This window comes from Epinephelus fuscoguttatus, linkage group LG3, assembly GCF_011397635.1.
Source record: "Epinephelus fuscoguttatus linkage group LG3, E.fuscoguttatus.final_Chr_v1".
Lineage (NCBI taxonomy): Eukaryota > Metazoa > Chordata > Actinopteri > Perciformes > Serranidae > Epinephelus > Epinephelus fuscoguttatus.
Window position 1 is genome coordinate 17,597,396 of NC_064754.1, and position 18,776 is coordinate 17,616,171.

Consider the following 18,776-nt stretch of genomic DNA (forward strand, 5'->3'; position numbering starts at 1 on the left):
TATGCACACCTGCTGAGACCCACTTACTTGGAAAAGTTAGGGAGGAACCGTCTCCTGCTACCTCTTGGCAATGCTCAACACAGACAGATTAAAAAACATAACAGACACAGACTTAGTGGCTGGGGAAGGAGGAACAAAGAGGGGGTGGAACAAAGAGAAATATTTCCATCTGTTCTGGGTAGAGTTAACCTCGGTCCCTTATCTTCACACATGCAAACACACACACACACACAAGCAAACACACAACCGCAGCGACTGCCATGTCCAGATCACAGTGTCCCTTCCCTGACATCAGATTCATTTAAGCATAGCTACATCTAATAAGCAAGAAGTGATAAAGAACAGGAAGAGGGAAAAAAAGCCACGTCTGGTTAAAGTACACATGCCAGCTGTCATGGTGGTATGATTAATACTGCCTGTCCTACAAGTCTGTTGATGTGAAAAGTCTCAGCAGGATGTTGCTTATCTTAAAAAAAAAAAAAAAAAAAAGAGTACAAGAGCTTAATTTGTCTTTTTTCTTATTTTCTTCATTTTTAAATCCTGTGACGTGTTGATCTTTTTTGGCCTGAAGCCAAATGTTCTATCTTACACAGATCAGACTCTTGAAGTCAAGATACTTTGTGGAGAAAGGTAACCTCGCTCTCTTTTAGCTGGAAGAAATGGTACACCTTTTTAATACATCTGTGAAGTTCCTGGGCATTTGTGTTATTTTTCAATACAACATACAGTAAATTACTGAGAGTGGGTTTGAGTCTGGTGATATTTTATGTGTCTTATTTTAAACAAATTCCGTTAAAAGACCAAAACCAGCTATTCAGAAGGTATTGTCTGTATCACTAAAGCCTGACTTAGCTCATTCCTCTGTGCCATTAACCTCTCTCCTTACCTGTATCTACCAGTTTAGTCATTTAAGGGGAACAGCACTTAAATTAACAATTCCAATATGTTATTTCCATGGCCTAAATTCAATTGATATTTGCGAACATGAGCTACTCTCTCTCAAAGACAGAAACCAGAGAAGTAAGTCTCGGTGCTTTCAGACCTAGAGTTCGTTTGCTTTGGTCCAAATCAGGCATTCATTCTGTTATAAAGACCACCTCTTCTAGAAGGTCTTGGTGCGGTTGTTTTGGTGCGCACCCAAGTGTGATTGCTGTGTTCACACCTGCCCAAACGAACCGCACTTAGGGGGCAAACAAACTTGAATTTGATTGAACCGAACCAAACAGGGCAGGTGTAAAGCACCCTCAAACTTGTGATGTGATCAAGTATAAAGTCTGGAGCTGCTCAAAGACAATGGGCGTCATTTACTAAATTCACGTAGAAACTTTCTTACTCTGCGTATGAAAGAAGTGCACACACAAACTCACCGTCATATTCATAACATGTGTACCAGCCAATTTTCTTCTCACCACCATGCCTATGTTAGAGAGTCAGAGTCATTCTAGATTGGCTCACGCATGCCTGCTATCTGCAATCAGCATACTGCCACGCCCCCATTTCTCTATGCAGGGAAATATGTTTGCCCAGAGGTGTGTCATGGAGAAAGCGGTAAAGTTGTTTCTTCAACACACCAAAGTCGAACCATCAGTGAGCGTCTGTGAAAGTGAAGGCAGTCTGAAACAGCCAATTAGCCATTCATCACTCTACTTACACATGTTGACATGTCGGGCCCTTATGCGCTCTCTCCTGAAATCACAGACTGCAGCATCTTCCACGGTCACATATCCCATCTTAACACCTGCTTGGGCATAGATCAGAGTCTTTTATATTCCTTACATGCTTATTAATAGGCTACCAATTACTTAGTTGGCTATGAATAAACATATGCACAATTTCTTTAAATATAAAAACTGGGAGGGGCGTCGGTGGCTTAGTGAATAGAGCAGGTGCTGCATGTCATTCTCTCTCTCTCTCTCTCTCTCTCTCTCACTATGTATGTGTGTGTATATATATATATATATATATATATGTATATGTATGTATGTATGTAAAACTGGGACACTCGGTTTTCGTAGTTGATTTTTTTAATTAATAATTGATGAGAATGAAAGGGTGTAAATTTCATAGATATTTATAACATTTGACCGATGCATTAGTGAATTAATGGTTTTTAATGCTGTCTATTAAAACCTTTTTACATAATTAGAGTGTCATGCATTTAATTAAAAGGTGTGTGTTTTAATTTTCTGAGACAGAGTCGGGCCTTTATCATTTGTGTGTACGCGTGGTCTGGGACAGTTTTTACCGTGTAGGAACAAATTCAGCTAAAGAAATACTGATGAATCCCAGATTTCTACTGAAACGTTCAGACACACAGATTGAGCATAGTTTAAATGAACTTAAAACTCAAGTAAAATCAGAAAAGGCTCTCCGGTAATGTTTTAAGGAGGAACTTTAAAGAGATCACTGACTCGGCCGACCTGCTTTCCTCAAGCAGACTGTCCCAGAGCCTTGGGGCCCTGACAGGAAACACCCTGTCCCCTTAAGTTTTCAGTCAGGCCTTTGGAACAGACAAAAGGTCTCTGCCTGAGGACCTCAAGGCACATCCTGGTGTCTATGGTTCTAAGAGATCAGAGATATAGCTCGGAGAGATCATGAAGAGCCTTAAAAATAATCAGTAAAATCTTAAAATACATACTGGAAGCCGGTCTAAAGAGGCTAAAACTGGAGTGATGTGATCATGTCTCTTGGTTCTGGTTAAAAAGAACGAATGAGGTCCAGTGAATGGGAGACTGATTTTGTGGATCCACAGAATATTTGTTTTCTTTTTTATACCCAAATGAGCTTTATTCAATTACAGTGTTCACAGTTCTGAAAGAGAAAATGTACCATATACTCAGGACGTTCCTCTAGACTTTATACTTGATGACATCACAGATTTGAGTTTTATCACTTTGGCCTCTGAAATTGGGAGAGAGTTGTTCATGTTTACTTTTTTTTTTTTTTGACTGTCCCAAACCATAGGAATAACGTTTGAATATTGAAAATGAGTGTAGTTTCCCTTTAAGAGGAACATGGACCATGTCATTTTTGAGTCATTCCCACACATGTAGTACTCACTATAATGAAGGCTGAAAATATTCTCCAACATATGCACTTCTTACTCCTCTTTGAGTAGCGTTTGCCAAAGATTACAGAGCCAAGCTGTTTTATGAAATAAATAAAACTGTATTTTCATCTTCAGTAGTAAGGGATGTGCCTGGAGCTGAGCGCCACAGAGAGGGTCTCAGAGGGTCGAGAGGTTATAGAGACAAACGCATGAGTCTCTTTGGGAACTGTTGACAACATAGAAAAAGGCCAGACTTCTCCTTTAACTAAAACTTAACCTTGTAACATGTTCACTTTCTCCGTCAGGTTATCAACGCCGCTCTCACTCTGGCCGCCCGCCCCCAAAGCAAGGTCGCCCAGGACAACATGGATGTTTTCAAGGATCAGTGGGAGAAGCAGGTGCGCATCCTGACCGAGGCCGTGGATGACATCACCTCTGTGGACGACTTCCTTTCTGTGTCAGGTATGAGCATGAATTCTTCACTGATTGGCTGATAGAAGAAAAAATATCTACATGTTTGTAATTTCTCTCACAGTCACAGTTTTATTCAGTGACTGAGAGCTTTAAACATCAAGTTGAAGAGGTTTGGATGTGAAAAACAAAACCACTATTTGGATTTTAAAGAAAAGGAAATCACAAAATTTAAAAAACGATAGAGCAAATCAGAGAAAACACAAAGTCAGAGAGCAAAACAACCTGAAAACAAATTGCTGCTTGTTTGCTTGAACTGTGGTTGGTTTCATTTTGTTTGTATTTTGCTTAATACTTTTGGCCCAACATCTCCCATTTATTTTTTATTTTCTCAGGATTTGATAAGTTTAGCTCTTGGCTTACGAACCAAAATAAGGAGTTTGTCGTCTCACTATTTTACATTGATTCATTCAAGTTCACAAGAGGCATACTTTATTGGTTTATTGGTAAATATACTGCCAGAAGAAGGTCTGATAGAGAAATGTAATAATTCGAATCATGTAATATAAACACAACTCTTACTTTCAGGGATAAACATGAATCATTGCTTTCAACTGTCTTTGCATCAACAATGTCAGCGCACTAACCATTAATTGAGTCCCCACTTCCATTCACGGTCCTTCTTTCTTTGCCTCTCTTTAGAGAACCACATCCTTGAAGATGTCAACAAATGCGTCATTGCTCTGCAAGAGGGAGACGTTGACACTCTTGACCGAACTGCGGGAGCTATCCGGGGTCGGGCTGCTCGTGTGGTCCACATCATTAATGCTGAGATGGAAAACTACGAACCTGGGGTCTACACTGAGCGTGTCCTGGAGTCCATCAAGCTCCTGTCTGAGACTGGTTAGTGCTCTGTACACAAAGCTGATGTGGCACAAGGAGTCACAGTTGAATGTGTCACTGTGTATTGTGAATACACCATTCCACTTCACCATTTTACTGTGCTTGCATCAAACACTCTGCTACAGTCCCTTTGGTAAGTTCAGATAATTTCATGAGGAGTAGTGCAACACCCACACACACACAAACAAGCACACAGTACTTAAATTAGCTTCTGAGCCTGGTCAGTGACTGACAAACACACCTTAATTGCCTGGATGCCCAGCGTCCCATAGTTTGGATCAGTGTCTTGGCTCTAACACAAACCTTGGACACCACCTGGTCACTCCTCGGCCACTCCCGCCTCTCATCCATTTTTCATCTGTTATTTATTCTGCCATCACTGTGCGGCTTCTGTGTCACGGCACGTTCCAGGACATCTGAGTTTATCCCTGCGGCAGACTGGACTCGGGGCCAACACGTCTCAATCCCACCTAAAGTGAAGATTAGCTCCCTCCCGAATTTCACTGAATATTTCTTACAGTGTATGGGGGTGTGAGGGCGATGTAGGGAGTAAAGAGTAAACTTTTAGAGTTGTGTTGACTGCTGTGAAATTTAAGTGCTATTTCAGCATAGTATAAACTGGATCGGACCTCTGAGTAAATAATGCTGCAGAGTTTTATGGGATATCAAGTGTGACATAAAGTGTTAACATCCGACACCAAACTGTTAAGCCCAGTTCAGACCAAAGATTCCTGAAGAGATGAAACCGTTATAGAACGCTGCAGAGAGAAGTTGCAGCAGTGTGAACTGGCCGTCTGAGCTCGACTCAAGCCAGCTGCTGGTGTCACCTGCAACTCCACTGGTCAAATCACCAGCAGCTGGTTTTAGGGCTTAAGGCATGTCACCTGTTTCTATAGCCAATCAGCTTGTAGTGCAGTCAAATGTCAGGTCAAAATGACTGCAGACGGCGTGTTCGCTTGCTGTGGCAGGTGCTCCGTCCCTGCTGAGCCCAATGTTTCCCTCCTCACGGTGTGCTGGTGTCCGACGGTGCGTCGCTGCTGCTGCCTACTGTATGTGCTTATGCCCCGCGCACATACACACATTATCATTGACTAAATAATTGGTGCTGGTTATGAATATTATTGTGGCGTATTTATTATGAATACAGTCCATCTGATTCTTGTTTTGTTTCTGTTTTTTGCCGTGTAATCACCACTACAAATGCAGCTGTAGCCAGTATCTCACTATCACTATCCTCATTCATACTTTCAGAAGCTACAAAATATATTCAGCCACGAAATAAGCCTGAAAAGCTGATATTAGAACGGGAGTACAGAGAGTTGCTGCATAGAGATGATACACCGTCTTATATAGTAGTTGCATTGGTGTTGCATTGTTTTTTAGAATGTTGCAAAACGGTGCATTGCAAGTAGTTGCACCTTTCAACTCATCTTGTCACAAATCTTTGGTCTGAACTGGACTTTAATCTCACAATGACATCGAAACTGCTCGACTCTGTCTTTAAACCCATTAATAACTGTTGGGCAGCCTTAGCTTTGTAATGCTAACAGTTAGCCATGTCACTGTGTGTGTGACTGTCACAGACACACCGGTTGTACATTTTCACCCTTTTGCAGTTAAAGTTGCGGTGATGGGGCAAAATTGTCGCCCAAAATTCACAGTGATTGGCTGAATTCACAAAACCCTGGAAGGACTGGTAATAATTTTGTTGCTAAACAAAGCCAAACCTTGTCACACTGTGAGTTGGTAACACTGTTTAAGGTTGTAAAGTTTCTGCCTTGATCTCTGGCGTTTAATGTAGTAAAATCTGAAGGGAATCTAAACATAATTCAGAGTGTATGAGTTGTCTGGATACAGTTCTCAACATGGAGGTGGCTGAGCCGGGGGCTAGGGGGTAACCGGAGGGTTAGGATGACGCCACCCCAATATCTGCAAAGCAGCAGCAATGGGTTGCCAGTGGGATACACACATGCCCTAACATGCACACATGGTCAGATTAGCTTACCACAAGAAACTACAGAAAACCTACAAGTACAACACACACATAGCATGACTTCAATCTCTGCTCAGGACACCATCACTCCACTCTATCTTTACATAGTAAATTAAGGCTTGCTGCTTTATCAATGCTCTGAATGTCACATACACGATCTTTAAAAGCTGGGTAAGTGGGAGAAGGTGTGAGTTTTTGTCAAAGTCAGAGTGCGAGGCTGTAGCTACATTATTTCCTTTAAGCAACACGTAGTGCAGACCTTGTCTGTGACAAACTCAGAAAAGTCTGAGTAGAAAAGACTCATTCATTATTTTTTTTTTAGCACTGGTAATTTTCAGCTTCATATGTGAGAGCAATTTTTGTTCAATAGCATCTTTGTAACACACAGGTGGTTCAGAGATTGGAAAGTCAGTGTTTCTTTTTATGAACTCAGTCTCGTTTAGGGCTTTATGTTAGGAAAGAAGAAAGGGTCCGGGTTCTGTATTTTCCTGAAAAACATCTTTGCTTCATGAAATAGCTCCTCAGATTTCTTAAAAGTAGGCACTAACATGCCTTTAAAAAAAAATCCCCATTATGAAAGGCAGACAAACAAAAACACAGGATGAAAGGAAAGAAGTAATTTAGAAATTACCTGTCCAAAAGAATCAAATCGGACCATGGTTCCTTTTTTTACACCAGCTGCCTTCTCCTCAGTCTTTTTTTTTTTTTTCATTCTCACCCATCCATCTATCCCTCCCCCGGTTTCTATCTCTCCCATTAGAGCCCATTTAGCAAGGCTCTATATCTATTGTCTTGCTCGTTACTTTCATCCACAGGATAATTGAGGGACACAATCACCATCCCCCCCACGCTAGCTGATAAGTTGCAAGCAGCATTAGGTGAATCACGTGTGTCACGTGTGCGCCCCTCTGCTGATGCTCCGCTCCACCATAATGGACTGCACAGAGTGGTAGTTATATGGTATCTTAAGCACATTCTGTTCTATTATTGCATAATTTAGTTTAATTGATTAGGGTAATTAATTGATGAGGTACAGAGGCAGTATCTCTTGGACACTTAAGGTCAATTTTGTATGACCATAACCCTGTCACACACGAAGACTATTTAATTGTGCTGCTGTTCTATTAATCCTCCATGGAGTATGGAGCTTGTTTCTAGAGTCAGCAACACCCCAGAAGCATTATGTCAGCATTACTGAGAACAGCATAGGGAGAACTGTTGATGTTGCGGCATCATATTGATTGGCCATTGATTTTTCTTTATCATGTATTCGCGTTTTTGAGAGTTAACATTATAATATAGAAATCTAATGGTCAAAATGGAAAGCGTATTACTTCAATGCTTTATACAAAGCAGAAATGTGAAAAGTTTACTAATTAGACTCTGGATATCCAATATAGATGTAACCCTACTGTATGAGCAGAGGTACAGTAGAAAGCAACATTTACCCATGGATGGATTACAGAACAGGTCTATCAGGCACAGGAGAAGGGCCCCAAAGTGTCAGGGGCCCACCTGGCCTTTACCTGCAAAATTTCACTTAACACAGAACTAAGAAGAGACTCAAAATAACCACAGAGGATGCAACGGAACTGCAATGAGACACAAAGTAGCTCACAAAATGGGCAAAACAACCATGAAGAGGCACAAAACGACGAAAAAGTGATATAAAACTACCACAAGGAGACACGACATGACTACAAAGACATAAAATAATCTCAGTACAACACAAAAGACCTTCAGAGTGTCCCAAAAGACTACAAGAAGTCACAAAATGACCAAAATAAGGCACAAAATTAGCTCTAAGAGACACAAAATGACCAAAAAAAAGGACAAAATTACATCTAAAAGACGCAAAATATTTTCAGAGACACAAAATGACTACAAAGTGACACAAAACGACCTAAAAAGACATAAAATGACCTCAATATAACACAAAATTACTTTAAAGTGATCCAAAAGACTACAGTGAGTCACAAAATGACCAAAAAAAATACACAAAATTACCTCTAATAGACATACAAGTACCACAAGGAGACACAAAACAACCAAAAAAGACATAAAATGAACTCAATATGACATAAAATTACTTCAAACTGACCCCAAAGACTACAATGAGTCACAAAATTACTTCTGAGAGACGCAAAACAACCACAAGGAGACACAAAATGACCACAAAGTGACTCAAAATGACCAACAAAGACAACAAATGACCTCAATATGACACAAACTTACCTTAAAGTGACCCAGAAGACCACAGTGAGTCACAAAATAACCAAAAGAAGAAACAAAGTCACCCCTAAGAGATGCAAAACAACCACAAGGAGACACAAAATTAGCAAGAAGAGATGCAAAACACCACAAACATGTCTGTCTTGCTTCTTTGTAGAAGAGATGGTGGGGCCCTTTAGACATCTTTGCCCAGGGGCCCATTGTCTCATAATCCACCTTTGCATTTACCTAAGTACCATTTTAACACCACTTTACTGAAACATTTTTGTATCATGAGACTCTGTACTTTCACTTCACTACATTTAAGAAATTCAGATGTGTTTCTTCTCCTCGTGGCTCTTCAGACTTTACAGAATGAGGTTTTACATGAAAAACTCCCTCTGGTATTATATGACTGATTGTTGAAGGTGAAACATCGCCAACAGCTGTCTTTATGGATTAGTTCAACCACCTACACGATGAGATTTACTGGAACCTGTGAGAACAGCACTGTTGCCTTCATTAGCATATTTAGTGCTAAGAAACATATGCCACAATATTTTGTTCTCATCCCTAATTGAGGATTTTACTGATGACATTTAACAGTATGAATACATTTTCACTAAAATAAAAATAATAACACACAGTTCTGGTCGATAAGAAAAGGTAATAGTTCCAACAGATGTAGGCATACTGATTTGCGTCATCTATAGGAAAGTAATAGCTTCAGCAAATTCACCCCTTGTGCCCTCAGGAAATGAGTGGTACAGCTGCAGTATTTCTTTTTCACAGTGGCTGTTGGTACGTGTGTATTTGATGTTTTATATTTTATACTGAAACCTGGAAAATGCAAGACTTTTGTTAACTGGAGCAGCTTTCCACCGAGTACTGGGAACCACAGAGTTCACGCTGTTCTCAGTGTTGGTGCCAGATTTTATATGTCCAAAGAAAAAGTGCAGGGGTGTTGGGATGCAGAGGCCAACAGGAAAATGACCAATGTGGGTTGGCTTCTCTCTTTGATACTGAATATTTCAACTACAAACTCTAATGTCAGTGAAATAATTTACACATTTGTTCACCGGAGACTTCAACAGCCATGACTTTCTTTGACTGTACGTGGCAAAATTTGTCTTCTACTGTTGGAGGTCTAAGCTGTTGCTACAACTTTGCTCTCTTGTGTTTGGTGCAGGTTTTCATTTGTTCATCTTCCACCAAACAAAAGTGGAAATCTGCAGCACGCCAATATGAATGAGTTGGTGATTTAGTTACAAGCCAGCTCAAGGCTCGATTTAAACACAGATGCTGCTCTATTCCCTATCAAGACTGATGTCTTGTGTGACTATACCCTGAAATTTCTCTCCAGTCATGTTTCAAACCCCTAAAAGCTTAGTTCTGCCTTTTGAAATTACATATTGAGAAGGTTGACGTTTTTTTATCCATTAAAAAAATCTCTTAATGTTTTACAAAGGCTTGGATGTGACTACACCTTTGCCTCATTTAGTATACAGGCATTAATGAATATTTAAGCTCCACCCCCAGCTGCTTGCCTACAGTTCAAATGTACCTGTTATATTAACAAACAGCGAGTAATGTGTTGGTAATGTTAGCTAAATCTTGTTCTCGATTGCCAACTCTGAAAATTTAACGTGAAAGTACCTCTGCTACCAAGGGTTGCATCGGACAACACATTCTCATTACGACCTCGTCACATATCGACGTTTGGTCATGGACTTTCCGCATCCAGATACAACATGCAAGGTACCCTGGGTGCGTTAACGTTGGGACGTTCTGCCTGTTACATGCATTGTGTTCTTTCAAACTACACTTCCGTCTTCACAGGAAGTTTAATGTTTACATTCAGTCTCTTTCAAAATAAACACACTACGTTGGTACAACACCGCAAATTGACGCATGTCTTTGGGTTTAGGCAAAAAGAAGCATGTAGTTTCATAGACTTTTGCTGCCTTAACTTTCATTCTTGTCCCACCACGTTTTCCCCTGACGCCACCGATCGCTGTTAAACTATAACGCCGACCAGCCATGTATCATGCCAACGTTAAAGGACGGCTTTTTTTGTTGGTGTCTGGCACTGCAAGTCATTGCCCAAGCACTGGATTTTGACGACTTTGGAATGAGACCTGGTTGCACTGGAATTGTCATATTTAATGTAGAGGGTTGTAAAAATTCTGTCATAATCAATTAATACTCTTCGTTTCCATTTTTTTTCTAGGATAAAACTAAGATATTTAAAGCATTCAGTTTTCATTCCTTAACTTTCAAGTTCAGAGATCACATATTTCTCAGGGCAGGGAGAGAAAAGATGAGTAGAGGCATCGACTGTGCGGTCACTTTCATGTCTACACCACATGAAGCAGATGAATGATTTTTTTCACGGCATCTTTCCCTTTTTTTTACACCTTTTGTAGCAACGGCATCACAATTATTGGGATTCTGAAAGAAACTTAGGACACTCTGTGCTGTTACATTTTGCAATGGTATGTAGCAGTACAGCCTACCAATGTGACAGGTAGAGCCAGGTACACACGAGAGCTCAGTGTTCTAATGCGTCAAAATGACCGATGGCCTTCAGATTTTTCCATCATTGTTAAAAAAGATTTAGTCAATGATGAAAAATATTTGGTTAATTTGACCACTTTCTGATACCCCTTGTTTCACCATAGCATTATGGTATTTGTTCATGAGGTTTGTGATGTAACAAACCCTGGAAGTCAGAATCTGTGCATGGGTACACTGCAGTTCAAAGGTGAAAATGCTCAGCCATGGTGATATGGATGGAATGATATGGAATGATATGGAATGTAGCATATGATGTTGGAAAATAATGATGTTGATTTGTTTATGTATTGTGTTGTATATTGTAGTTTTTTATGGCCGCAGCATGGGTGTAGAGACCAAGACAAATTGCCCACTTTATGGGACAATAAAATCTTGATCTTGCTATGAAAACGCCATATGGACATCTTAACAGGGCCTCACCTTGAGGAGAGGCAAACATAGCAAAAGGCTTGTTTCCACCACGGGAACTTTGGGGTAATTTTTACGGGGCCGGGGCCGTTGGTGCGTGTCTCCACCGCAGGAACCACCCCCAAAGGACAGAGTTCTGGAACTTTTACAGGGGCTAAACAAGTCCCTGCCTCGGAGTAGGTACTCAGAACGGACCCAAAAAACTCCTGGGTGGGGCTTGGGGTTTACTTGGTGCTGTTTGGATATACTCAAGGCGGGATGTGACATCAACAGAAAGCGCACTCCTTCCATGTTGGGAATCGTCTTTCTTATGTCTGCTTTCTTCTTCTTACTTCTGCTTTGTACTTCTGCTCCTTCTTCTTTGTGTGTTTCTTTGCCACATCGCCCCGGTCAAAATGGTCGCGCAACGATTACGTCACATCCAGAGCCTGGTATCTTTACAGGAACCTTCCTCCTACTCTGCCCTCTCAGTGGAGACACGGCGGTTGAGAGGGCAGAGCGAGAGGACATTCCTGTAAAGTTCCTGCACCCCAAATAGTACCAGGAACTTCTTCAGTGGAAACAGGCCTAAACATTTGGGCCTCCCCCCCAAAAAAAATTGGGAACAGGGACCCCTGATTGTCACTATTAGCGGCACACTTTGTGATCACAACTTTAAACCCCCTTAAACCCTGCATAAAGGCACCAAACAGTGCCATACAATCCCATAAGTAGGGCCCCTTCTAGCTTCCACATGGCGGCTAGACACCATTAGGCAGGACAGTCAGCTTGCTTCCTGTAGCTGTCATACGTCAGGGCCTCAGTAGGCTTATGTGAATCTAGGATCGCCGCTGCATGTTATCAAGGTTAAAAATGTGATTTTCACTGGAGGGGATCTTTAAGTTAAGGGCTAAGATGGTACAGTCTATACAGAGGCAACAAATAAATAAGTCTCACTGGCTTCATGGCCTCAGGGAGGACTCCTGTCTTAAACATTAACGAGGCCTCGTGTCCTCTCGATCGTAGGTGCTAATTGAGATGTTAAGGCGGGGAACCGGCAACTGTGTTACACCAGCGTTTCATTGGCTCCATATTTCTCTTTGATGAAGAGCTGTTGTGTTTCCCCTTCCTGTTCCCCTCTTAGTGGTGGTACTTGGAGTTTTTTAGGGGCTCCCATGCACATCTGATCTGGACCATAAAGCACTTATTGATCCTTGTGAACTTTTGCCTCCCTCTCCCCTCAGTCCTCACAGACCTGATGTCTATGGATTTGAACACAGTCAAGGAGAAATCTATAGCTGGGGGAAAGATGATTAAGTGTTGCTGAACAAAGCAAGAGGATATAGGACCACACACTTTTTAGAGGGTACCGAGTCCAATTAACTAGACTCTACCAAGAAATCTATAGCTGTCACCAAGGATTTCACTAAGCGATTTGAGCAGGGGTTTTAGTGGAATTCATTGATGTGGTCCCCTTTTTTCCTTTTTTTCAGCGGTGTGTATGTGTAAAACATTTATCCCGTGCCTGAGTACGTGTGTGTGTGTGTCTTTGAGTCGGCTGTTTGTGTTTTTATTTGATTGCCCCTGTGTTTATGCCCTCGGCCACTCGTGCCAATCGCAGCCACTTGCCCGTCTTTCTGACAGCTGCCACATCAACACAGGGCGCTTATCACGACTACCTGCCCTTTGACCTTGTCTCAATTTGCCCATCCCTCCCTCCCTCATATTGAGTGCGCTCAGATTTACAACCGGGCCAAATACAGGCAGCCAAGGCACACAACTCTTCGGTGTAAAGCTGAGCCATAGATTCCTGACAGACAGTCCACACATGGGCCCGGGATTGAAGTGCGTCCTTGAGAGGGAGAAAAATCAATAGCCTAATGGGAAAGTGGTTATGGCTTCTCTCTCTTTTCCCCTCTCCCCCCCTCTTCCCCGAGACACTTTTCTGCCCACTAACTCCCTGTGTTTAAACTAATCTTCTCCTCAAAAAAAGGGACAAATTTTAAAGTCGATCATTAATGTGGTGCCTGGAGAGGGTAGATTAAAAAAACTGATATATGGCCTAAGTCAGTGTGCCATTTAGAGAAGCACGGTGGCGTTGCTCCTTGTTATTACATCGGGGCACAGTAAATGGGATTTGGCCAGGGTTTTGCAGTGAGTAATAACACACATGCACACACTGCCACCCACATGCCATGCCTGTAAATCAGTGGATCAAGTGCACTAAAAAAGAAGTGCGGCAGAGACTGAGGGAAAGAAGTAAAGACACTTCACACTGTCTACTTTGAAAGTAATCGCTCTGAGGACCAGACTTTGCGGCTGGCCCGACTAAAAGCAACTCTCCGTAAATATTTAGCATTTATGTCAAAATCTTTAATCAGAGTGCTGTGTTAATGACACCAATGAATCAATCTGAACTCAAGGGGACAGACTGGGTTCGACACTCTTTAAATTTGTATCCGTTGTTATGATGATGGGTAAAGGAGGTTTTAGCCAGAATGGGAAGCAGATGGCAAACTCAAAGCTTGCAAGGAGAGGAGGTAAGGCCTCTTAATCAGTGCGTAAATAGGGGTGGGAGTTACAGTGGGAGAGAGTGCTGATGAGGAAATTGCTATGAGAGGAGCAGTGCAGTATGATGAGGTAGGTGAAACATTTAACCAAGGTTAGAGTGTAGGAGAGCAGAGCAGTGAGCAGACAAAGAGCAGGAGGGCTGAAGTCTTCATCCCATAACCTCCAATGTTCTCTCAATTTTTTAATTTTAATAGCTTTAAATTAGATGTAACCCTTTTTCCCACATGTACTGCATTGGTCCAAAAATAAGACAGTTTTTTGTTGTTATTGTTTTTCCCAGAAATTGATCTGGAACACAGGGGGTCATCTTATTGTCAGGTTGATATCAGTGTTACATATACATACACTGTTTGTTAAGACCAAGAATAATTGATGTTGTTTTGCTATGAGTGGAACATTAATGTAAAATACACTTTTTAAAATCTACATGTTACACCAAATGTAAAACACTACCAATCCATTAGGGATGGATACCATTCATATTTTACCTGATACCCGTATCAGTGACTTTGATTTAGCACTGGCACTCAACGGTACCTTTTTTGGGACTTTACTTTCTCTGTAATAATACAAATGTAATTTTTGGAGGGGTGATGTAGTCGACTAAATTGCAATTCTACCCCTGTGCTCCTTTCTAATCACTCATAGAGCTAATCTTCTGTCTCTGTCTGTCTGTCTTCTTGAGTGTGTGTGTCTGCTTGTCTAACAGTTATATTAATACTAAAATAATACAGAAAAGAAAAGAGACCAGAGGCCAAGACTATCGCTGCAGATCAGCACTAGGGCGATAGTTTTGGCTCAATGGGGAGCCAACAGAGCGGCTTCGGGGCACTTCCGCCCTTTTGTCTCAAATTGATCCTGGCCATTGCCAGCCTTGAAGCTCAGTGGCTGGCTTTAAGGCTTTGAAATGCTTTGCGGCACTTCCACCTCTTGTCTAAACCCCGTTTACTCACAGATGCACTCTCAGGTACCGAACTTTGCCACCAGTGGATGTCATGTGAATTAGTACTTGATAGGACCAACGTAATTTGTTGTTACTCATAACAGTACAGAGATCGGTACCCAACCCTACCGTGCATAGTTGTAAGATAAGACCTAATTGCAGGTCTCCCCCCAGCCCAAGATTTTCAGTGGCCTCATCTGGTCACAACAATAAAAATAATTCTGACTGCTTCATTGATCCCCGGGGGGAGCTCACATGTCACAGCAGCAAAGAGACAGGCTATCAGCAGTAAGAAAATTAGATGACAGAGATGAGCTTCCTGCATTGTAATGCCATGGACCAGACAAGTGAATGGTGCAAAGTGATTTAGTAGTGCGCCTCTGCAGCTATGATGTAGTACCATTACCATTCCTTTGGATGTCGGTGAAGATTCTCAGTCATCCAGGTCATGGTAATCATAAGTGCAATATCGTAGCAACTGGTCTTGCTTGTGTTTCACCTCTCATCCAAGAGGCTTCTTCAGTTCTGACTTACTGGTGCAGAGTTGCAGGCTGTCGACTCTGTTTCTTAGTTTCAGAGTCATTACAAAGAGCTAACTAACTAAGAGCTCACATGTGACGACTCTGTAAGGGTTCCCACCCACACATAGTTTAAAGCCTGCAACTTCGTACCAGTCAGTTAGAACTGAAGAAGCCTCTTGGATGAGAAGTGAAACATCTTCAAGAAATGCATGCAAGTCCAGTTGCCTACAATAAAGCACTTATCATTCCTTTGGAGTTTTGTTCCTCACCACCTGATAAATTTTACTTCAATATTCAACTTCCTTTGCTGTAGTTCTGTTTTGGTTTTTACCGACTCCTGAGGAGAGAATCAGGAGTATTTCATTGAACATAACAATAATAATAATGCATTTTATGCAGAGGCGCCTTTCAAAGCACTCGAGGACACCTTACAAGACACAATTTAAAAAAAACAAACAGCAGTGTATCCACAGATCGTCAAATCAAACAATTCCATAATATACAATTAAAGTTAATAAAATGACTAAATAAATGCTTCTCTATATTTACCAGCTAGCCTAATCTGTCTGCCATTAAGTGCTGGGCATTTTTGCTGAAGTAAGTAGCGTTTAACCGTAAAGGTGCTGCCATGCAACAGAAACAATGGGCTGAAAGACACTATAAAGCTCTGTAGAGCTGAGGGGAACTGCAGGGACGGGTGATGATTCTGTGTGGGTTCATCGAAAAGAGCATCTGCTTTCACATATAAGATACCGATGATATAAGCTATAAATTATATAATATATGATATGTAGTATATGTTATATATATACATTTTGCAGTACAAATAAATATACATTATAAAAATGAAAAAAATACAAGAATAACAAAATAATATTAAGTATTTTTGCATTATTTTAATAAATCCCTTTAATTCTGTTTCATTTTATTAGAATTTAACTTTAAGGCTCTCATGAATGAACAATAATTGGCTGCTCAACATGTCATCAAAACAAAAGAGTTAAAACTGTGTCCTCCAAAAACAACACAAGTCAAACTCTTAACAAATCTAATTTTAGATTTGAAGTTGTACTTAACAATTTAGTTCATGTTTTGTTTGTATAATTGCTTTTGATTGTCCCGCTTGTAACACATTGCCTAAATTGAGTTGTCTTCTTCGTGCAAAATTGAGGTTTTGCCATCAAAAACAGTGCAGTTTGTGGTGTCTGGAGCTCGTTAAACACCTCAGTGGGGCATGCCATCTCTGCTGTGAGGTTTTTAAGCATTCATTGTACTTCCATAACTTCTCACTTAAACTATGCTTAAGCCTAGGGGGTGAAAAAAATCCATTCCTACATGGTCACATTTAATTCCCTTCATCATTTTTCAACTGGAATGAGTGAAATTGCTCCTTACCATCAGCAACTTTGCTCATTAAGAGCTTGGAGAACATTTAAATATTTCTATTTAAAACGCCTTCCCAGCAATTCCCAAAAGCCTATTTTACGCTTTTCCAGTAAGTGGATTAAACTGAATTAAAAATGAAAAGAAAACGGGAGAGACTTTTTTGTAGTGCCTTTTATGTTTGGTGAAATATAGCTTATGTTTTATATCAGACAAATAAGTATACTGCAGATACACCTTTAGTGCAAGCTGGCTAATTGATTTAGTTCACTCTGCATGTAAGAGGGGAAGAAAGTGTGGAGAATGATAATAAAATCACACAGTTGGCTTTCTGGCGGAGGCTCACCAGCCAAGCTGCAATACTTTATTTGTCTCTTTTCCTCTCTTTTTCTTCTCCTATCCATCTGTCCTCATTAGACCTGTCGTCTCATCTCGAAAGGGTCTTGTCTTAAATCAGAAATCCACTCTTTATGTATACTTGTTGCAGATTTCTAAGGCAGCAAAGACATCTTTTTCTGACATATCAAAAAAGCAAACCCTTTGTCTTCCTCTCTCTTCATCTCTCTCCCTATCTGAAATCATTTAGATATTTATTGTGGATTCATAGAGAATACCATGTGGGCTTGAAGCATAGTCACAAGTACTGGCGGGGTTACAGGCATTTGCTGTGTTTGAAAAACCCCCTAATAGATAATACAGTATATGAAGGCCGACCTTTTTCTCGCTGATGACAGTCTGTTCAGGTAAACCATAGCTTTTGTTATGATAATTTGTGGGAGGACAGAGTCCAAAAAAAAACCACATTATTAAACTCTGCATTCAATTATTGTGACTCAACAGGAGATTACGTAGAAAGGTAGCCTGCTAAATATTCAAACATTCAGTCCAGATTCGTGAATATTTAATAATGTCTATTCACATTCAGCACAATTCATTTGAACACACAAAGAGCATAAAGCTCTTCCATCAGGTCTGGCCAATTGATACTGACAACAAAACCAACCATTTTTATGGTCAATAGGGACTTTTCTTTTGTTGCTCGGCTTTTGTTCGGCTGAAAAGACTTTGATGAATTTGTTTCCCTTCGTTGCGATTTGACAGGCTGAGCTTGCAAGTTAGCGTCCTTGTACTGTAACACTGATGCGTGCAGTGTGCACAGCCATCTTCTCACAGGTTACACACTTCCACACACACACACACGTACGCACACTTCCACATGCCAAACTCTGGCGTACACATAAACAGATTCATGACAGACAGGCCAATCTTCCTGTTGGATAAGCTGAGGTGAAATAGCTAATTGGCGTGCAACGTGCGAACAGCATATTGCCGCTTACACGGAGGTTTAGGGTGACATCCCGCCTCTCCTGAAGTGACTGACGCAGGAGGAGCCTCGCTCCTGTAAAAATCTGAAATGAAAAGGTTGTGATCACGGCCTCGACTACAGAGACTGCACACTAATAATCGTGCTTTCACCATGCCCTTTTCCTTTTTCTAATTGATAAGCTTGCACCCATTCTGACAGATTACTAACACATGTGATACACCTGACTCTCATATCTTCCTTTTGTCCTCCCTATCTACCGCCCTCACCTATTTCTCCCTACAGTCATGCCCCGCTTTGCTGAACAAGTGGAGGTTGCTATCGAGGCGCTGAGTACGAACCCTCCACAGGCTTTTGAGGAGAATGAGTTCATTGATGCATCCCGTTTGGTCTACGACGGCGTCCGTGACATCAGGAAAGCTGTCCTCATGATAAGGGTACGTCCATTACTTCCTCTAAAAGGAAAACACTCACTGAAATACCAGTTGAAATACTCAGCATTT

At 41.1% G+C, this 18,776-nt stretch overlaps 1 protein-coding gene across 1 annotated transcript in view; it reads left to right on the forward strand.

Moving 5' to 3' along the window:
* The window catches only part of ctnna2 (catenin (cadherin-associated protein), alpha 2), a 509,943-nt gene that overhangs the window by 448,511 nt on the left and 42,656 nt on the right, over positions 1-18,776 (forward strand). Inside the window, exons 11-13 of the mRNA XM_049572760.1 lie at positions 3,355-3,511; positions 4,163-4,363; positions 18,559-18,710. Of these exons, the coding sequence (XP_049428717.1) occupies positions 3,355-3,511; positions 4,163-4,363; positions 18,559-18,710 (510 nt within the window). The remainder of the gene's footprint in view (positions 1-3,354; positions 3,512-4,162; positions 4,364-18,558; positions 18,711-18,776) is intronic.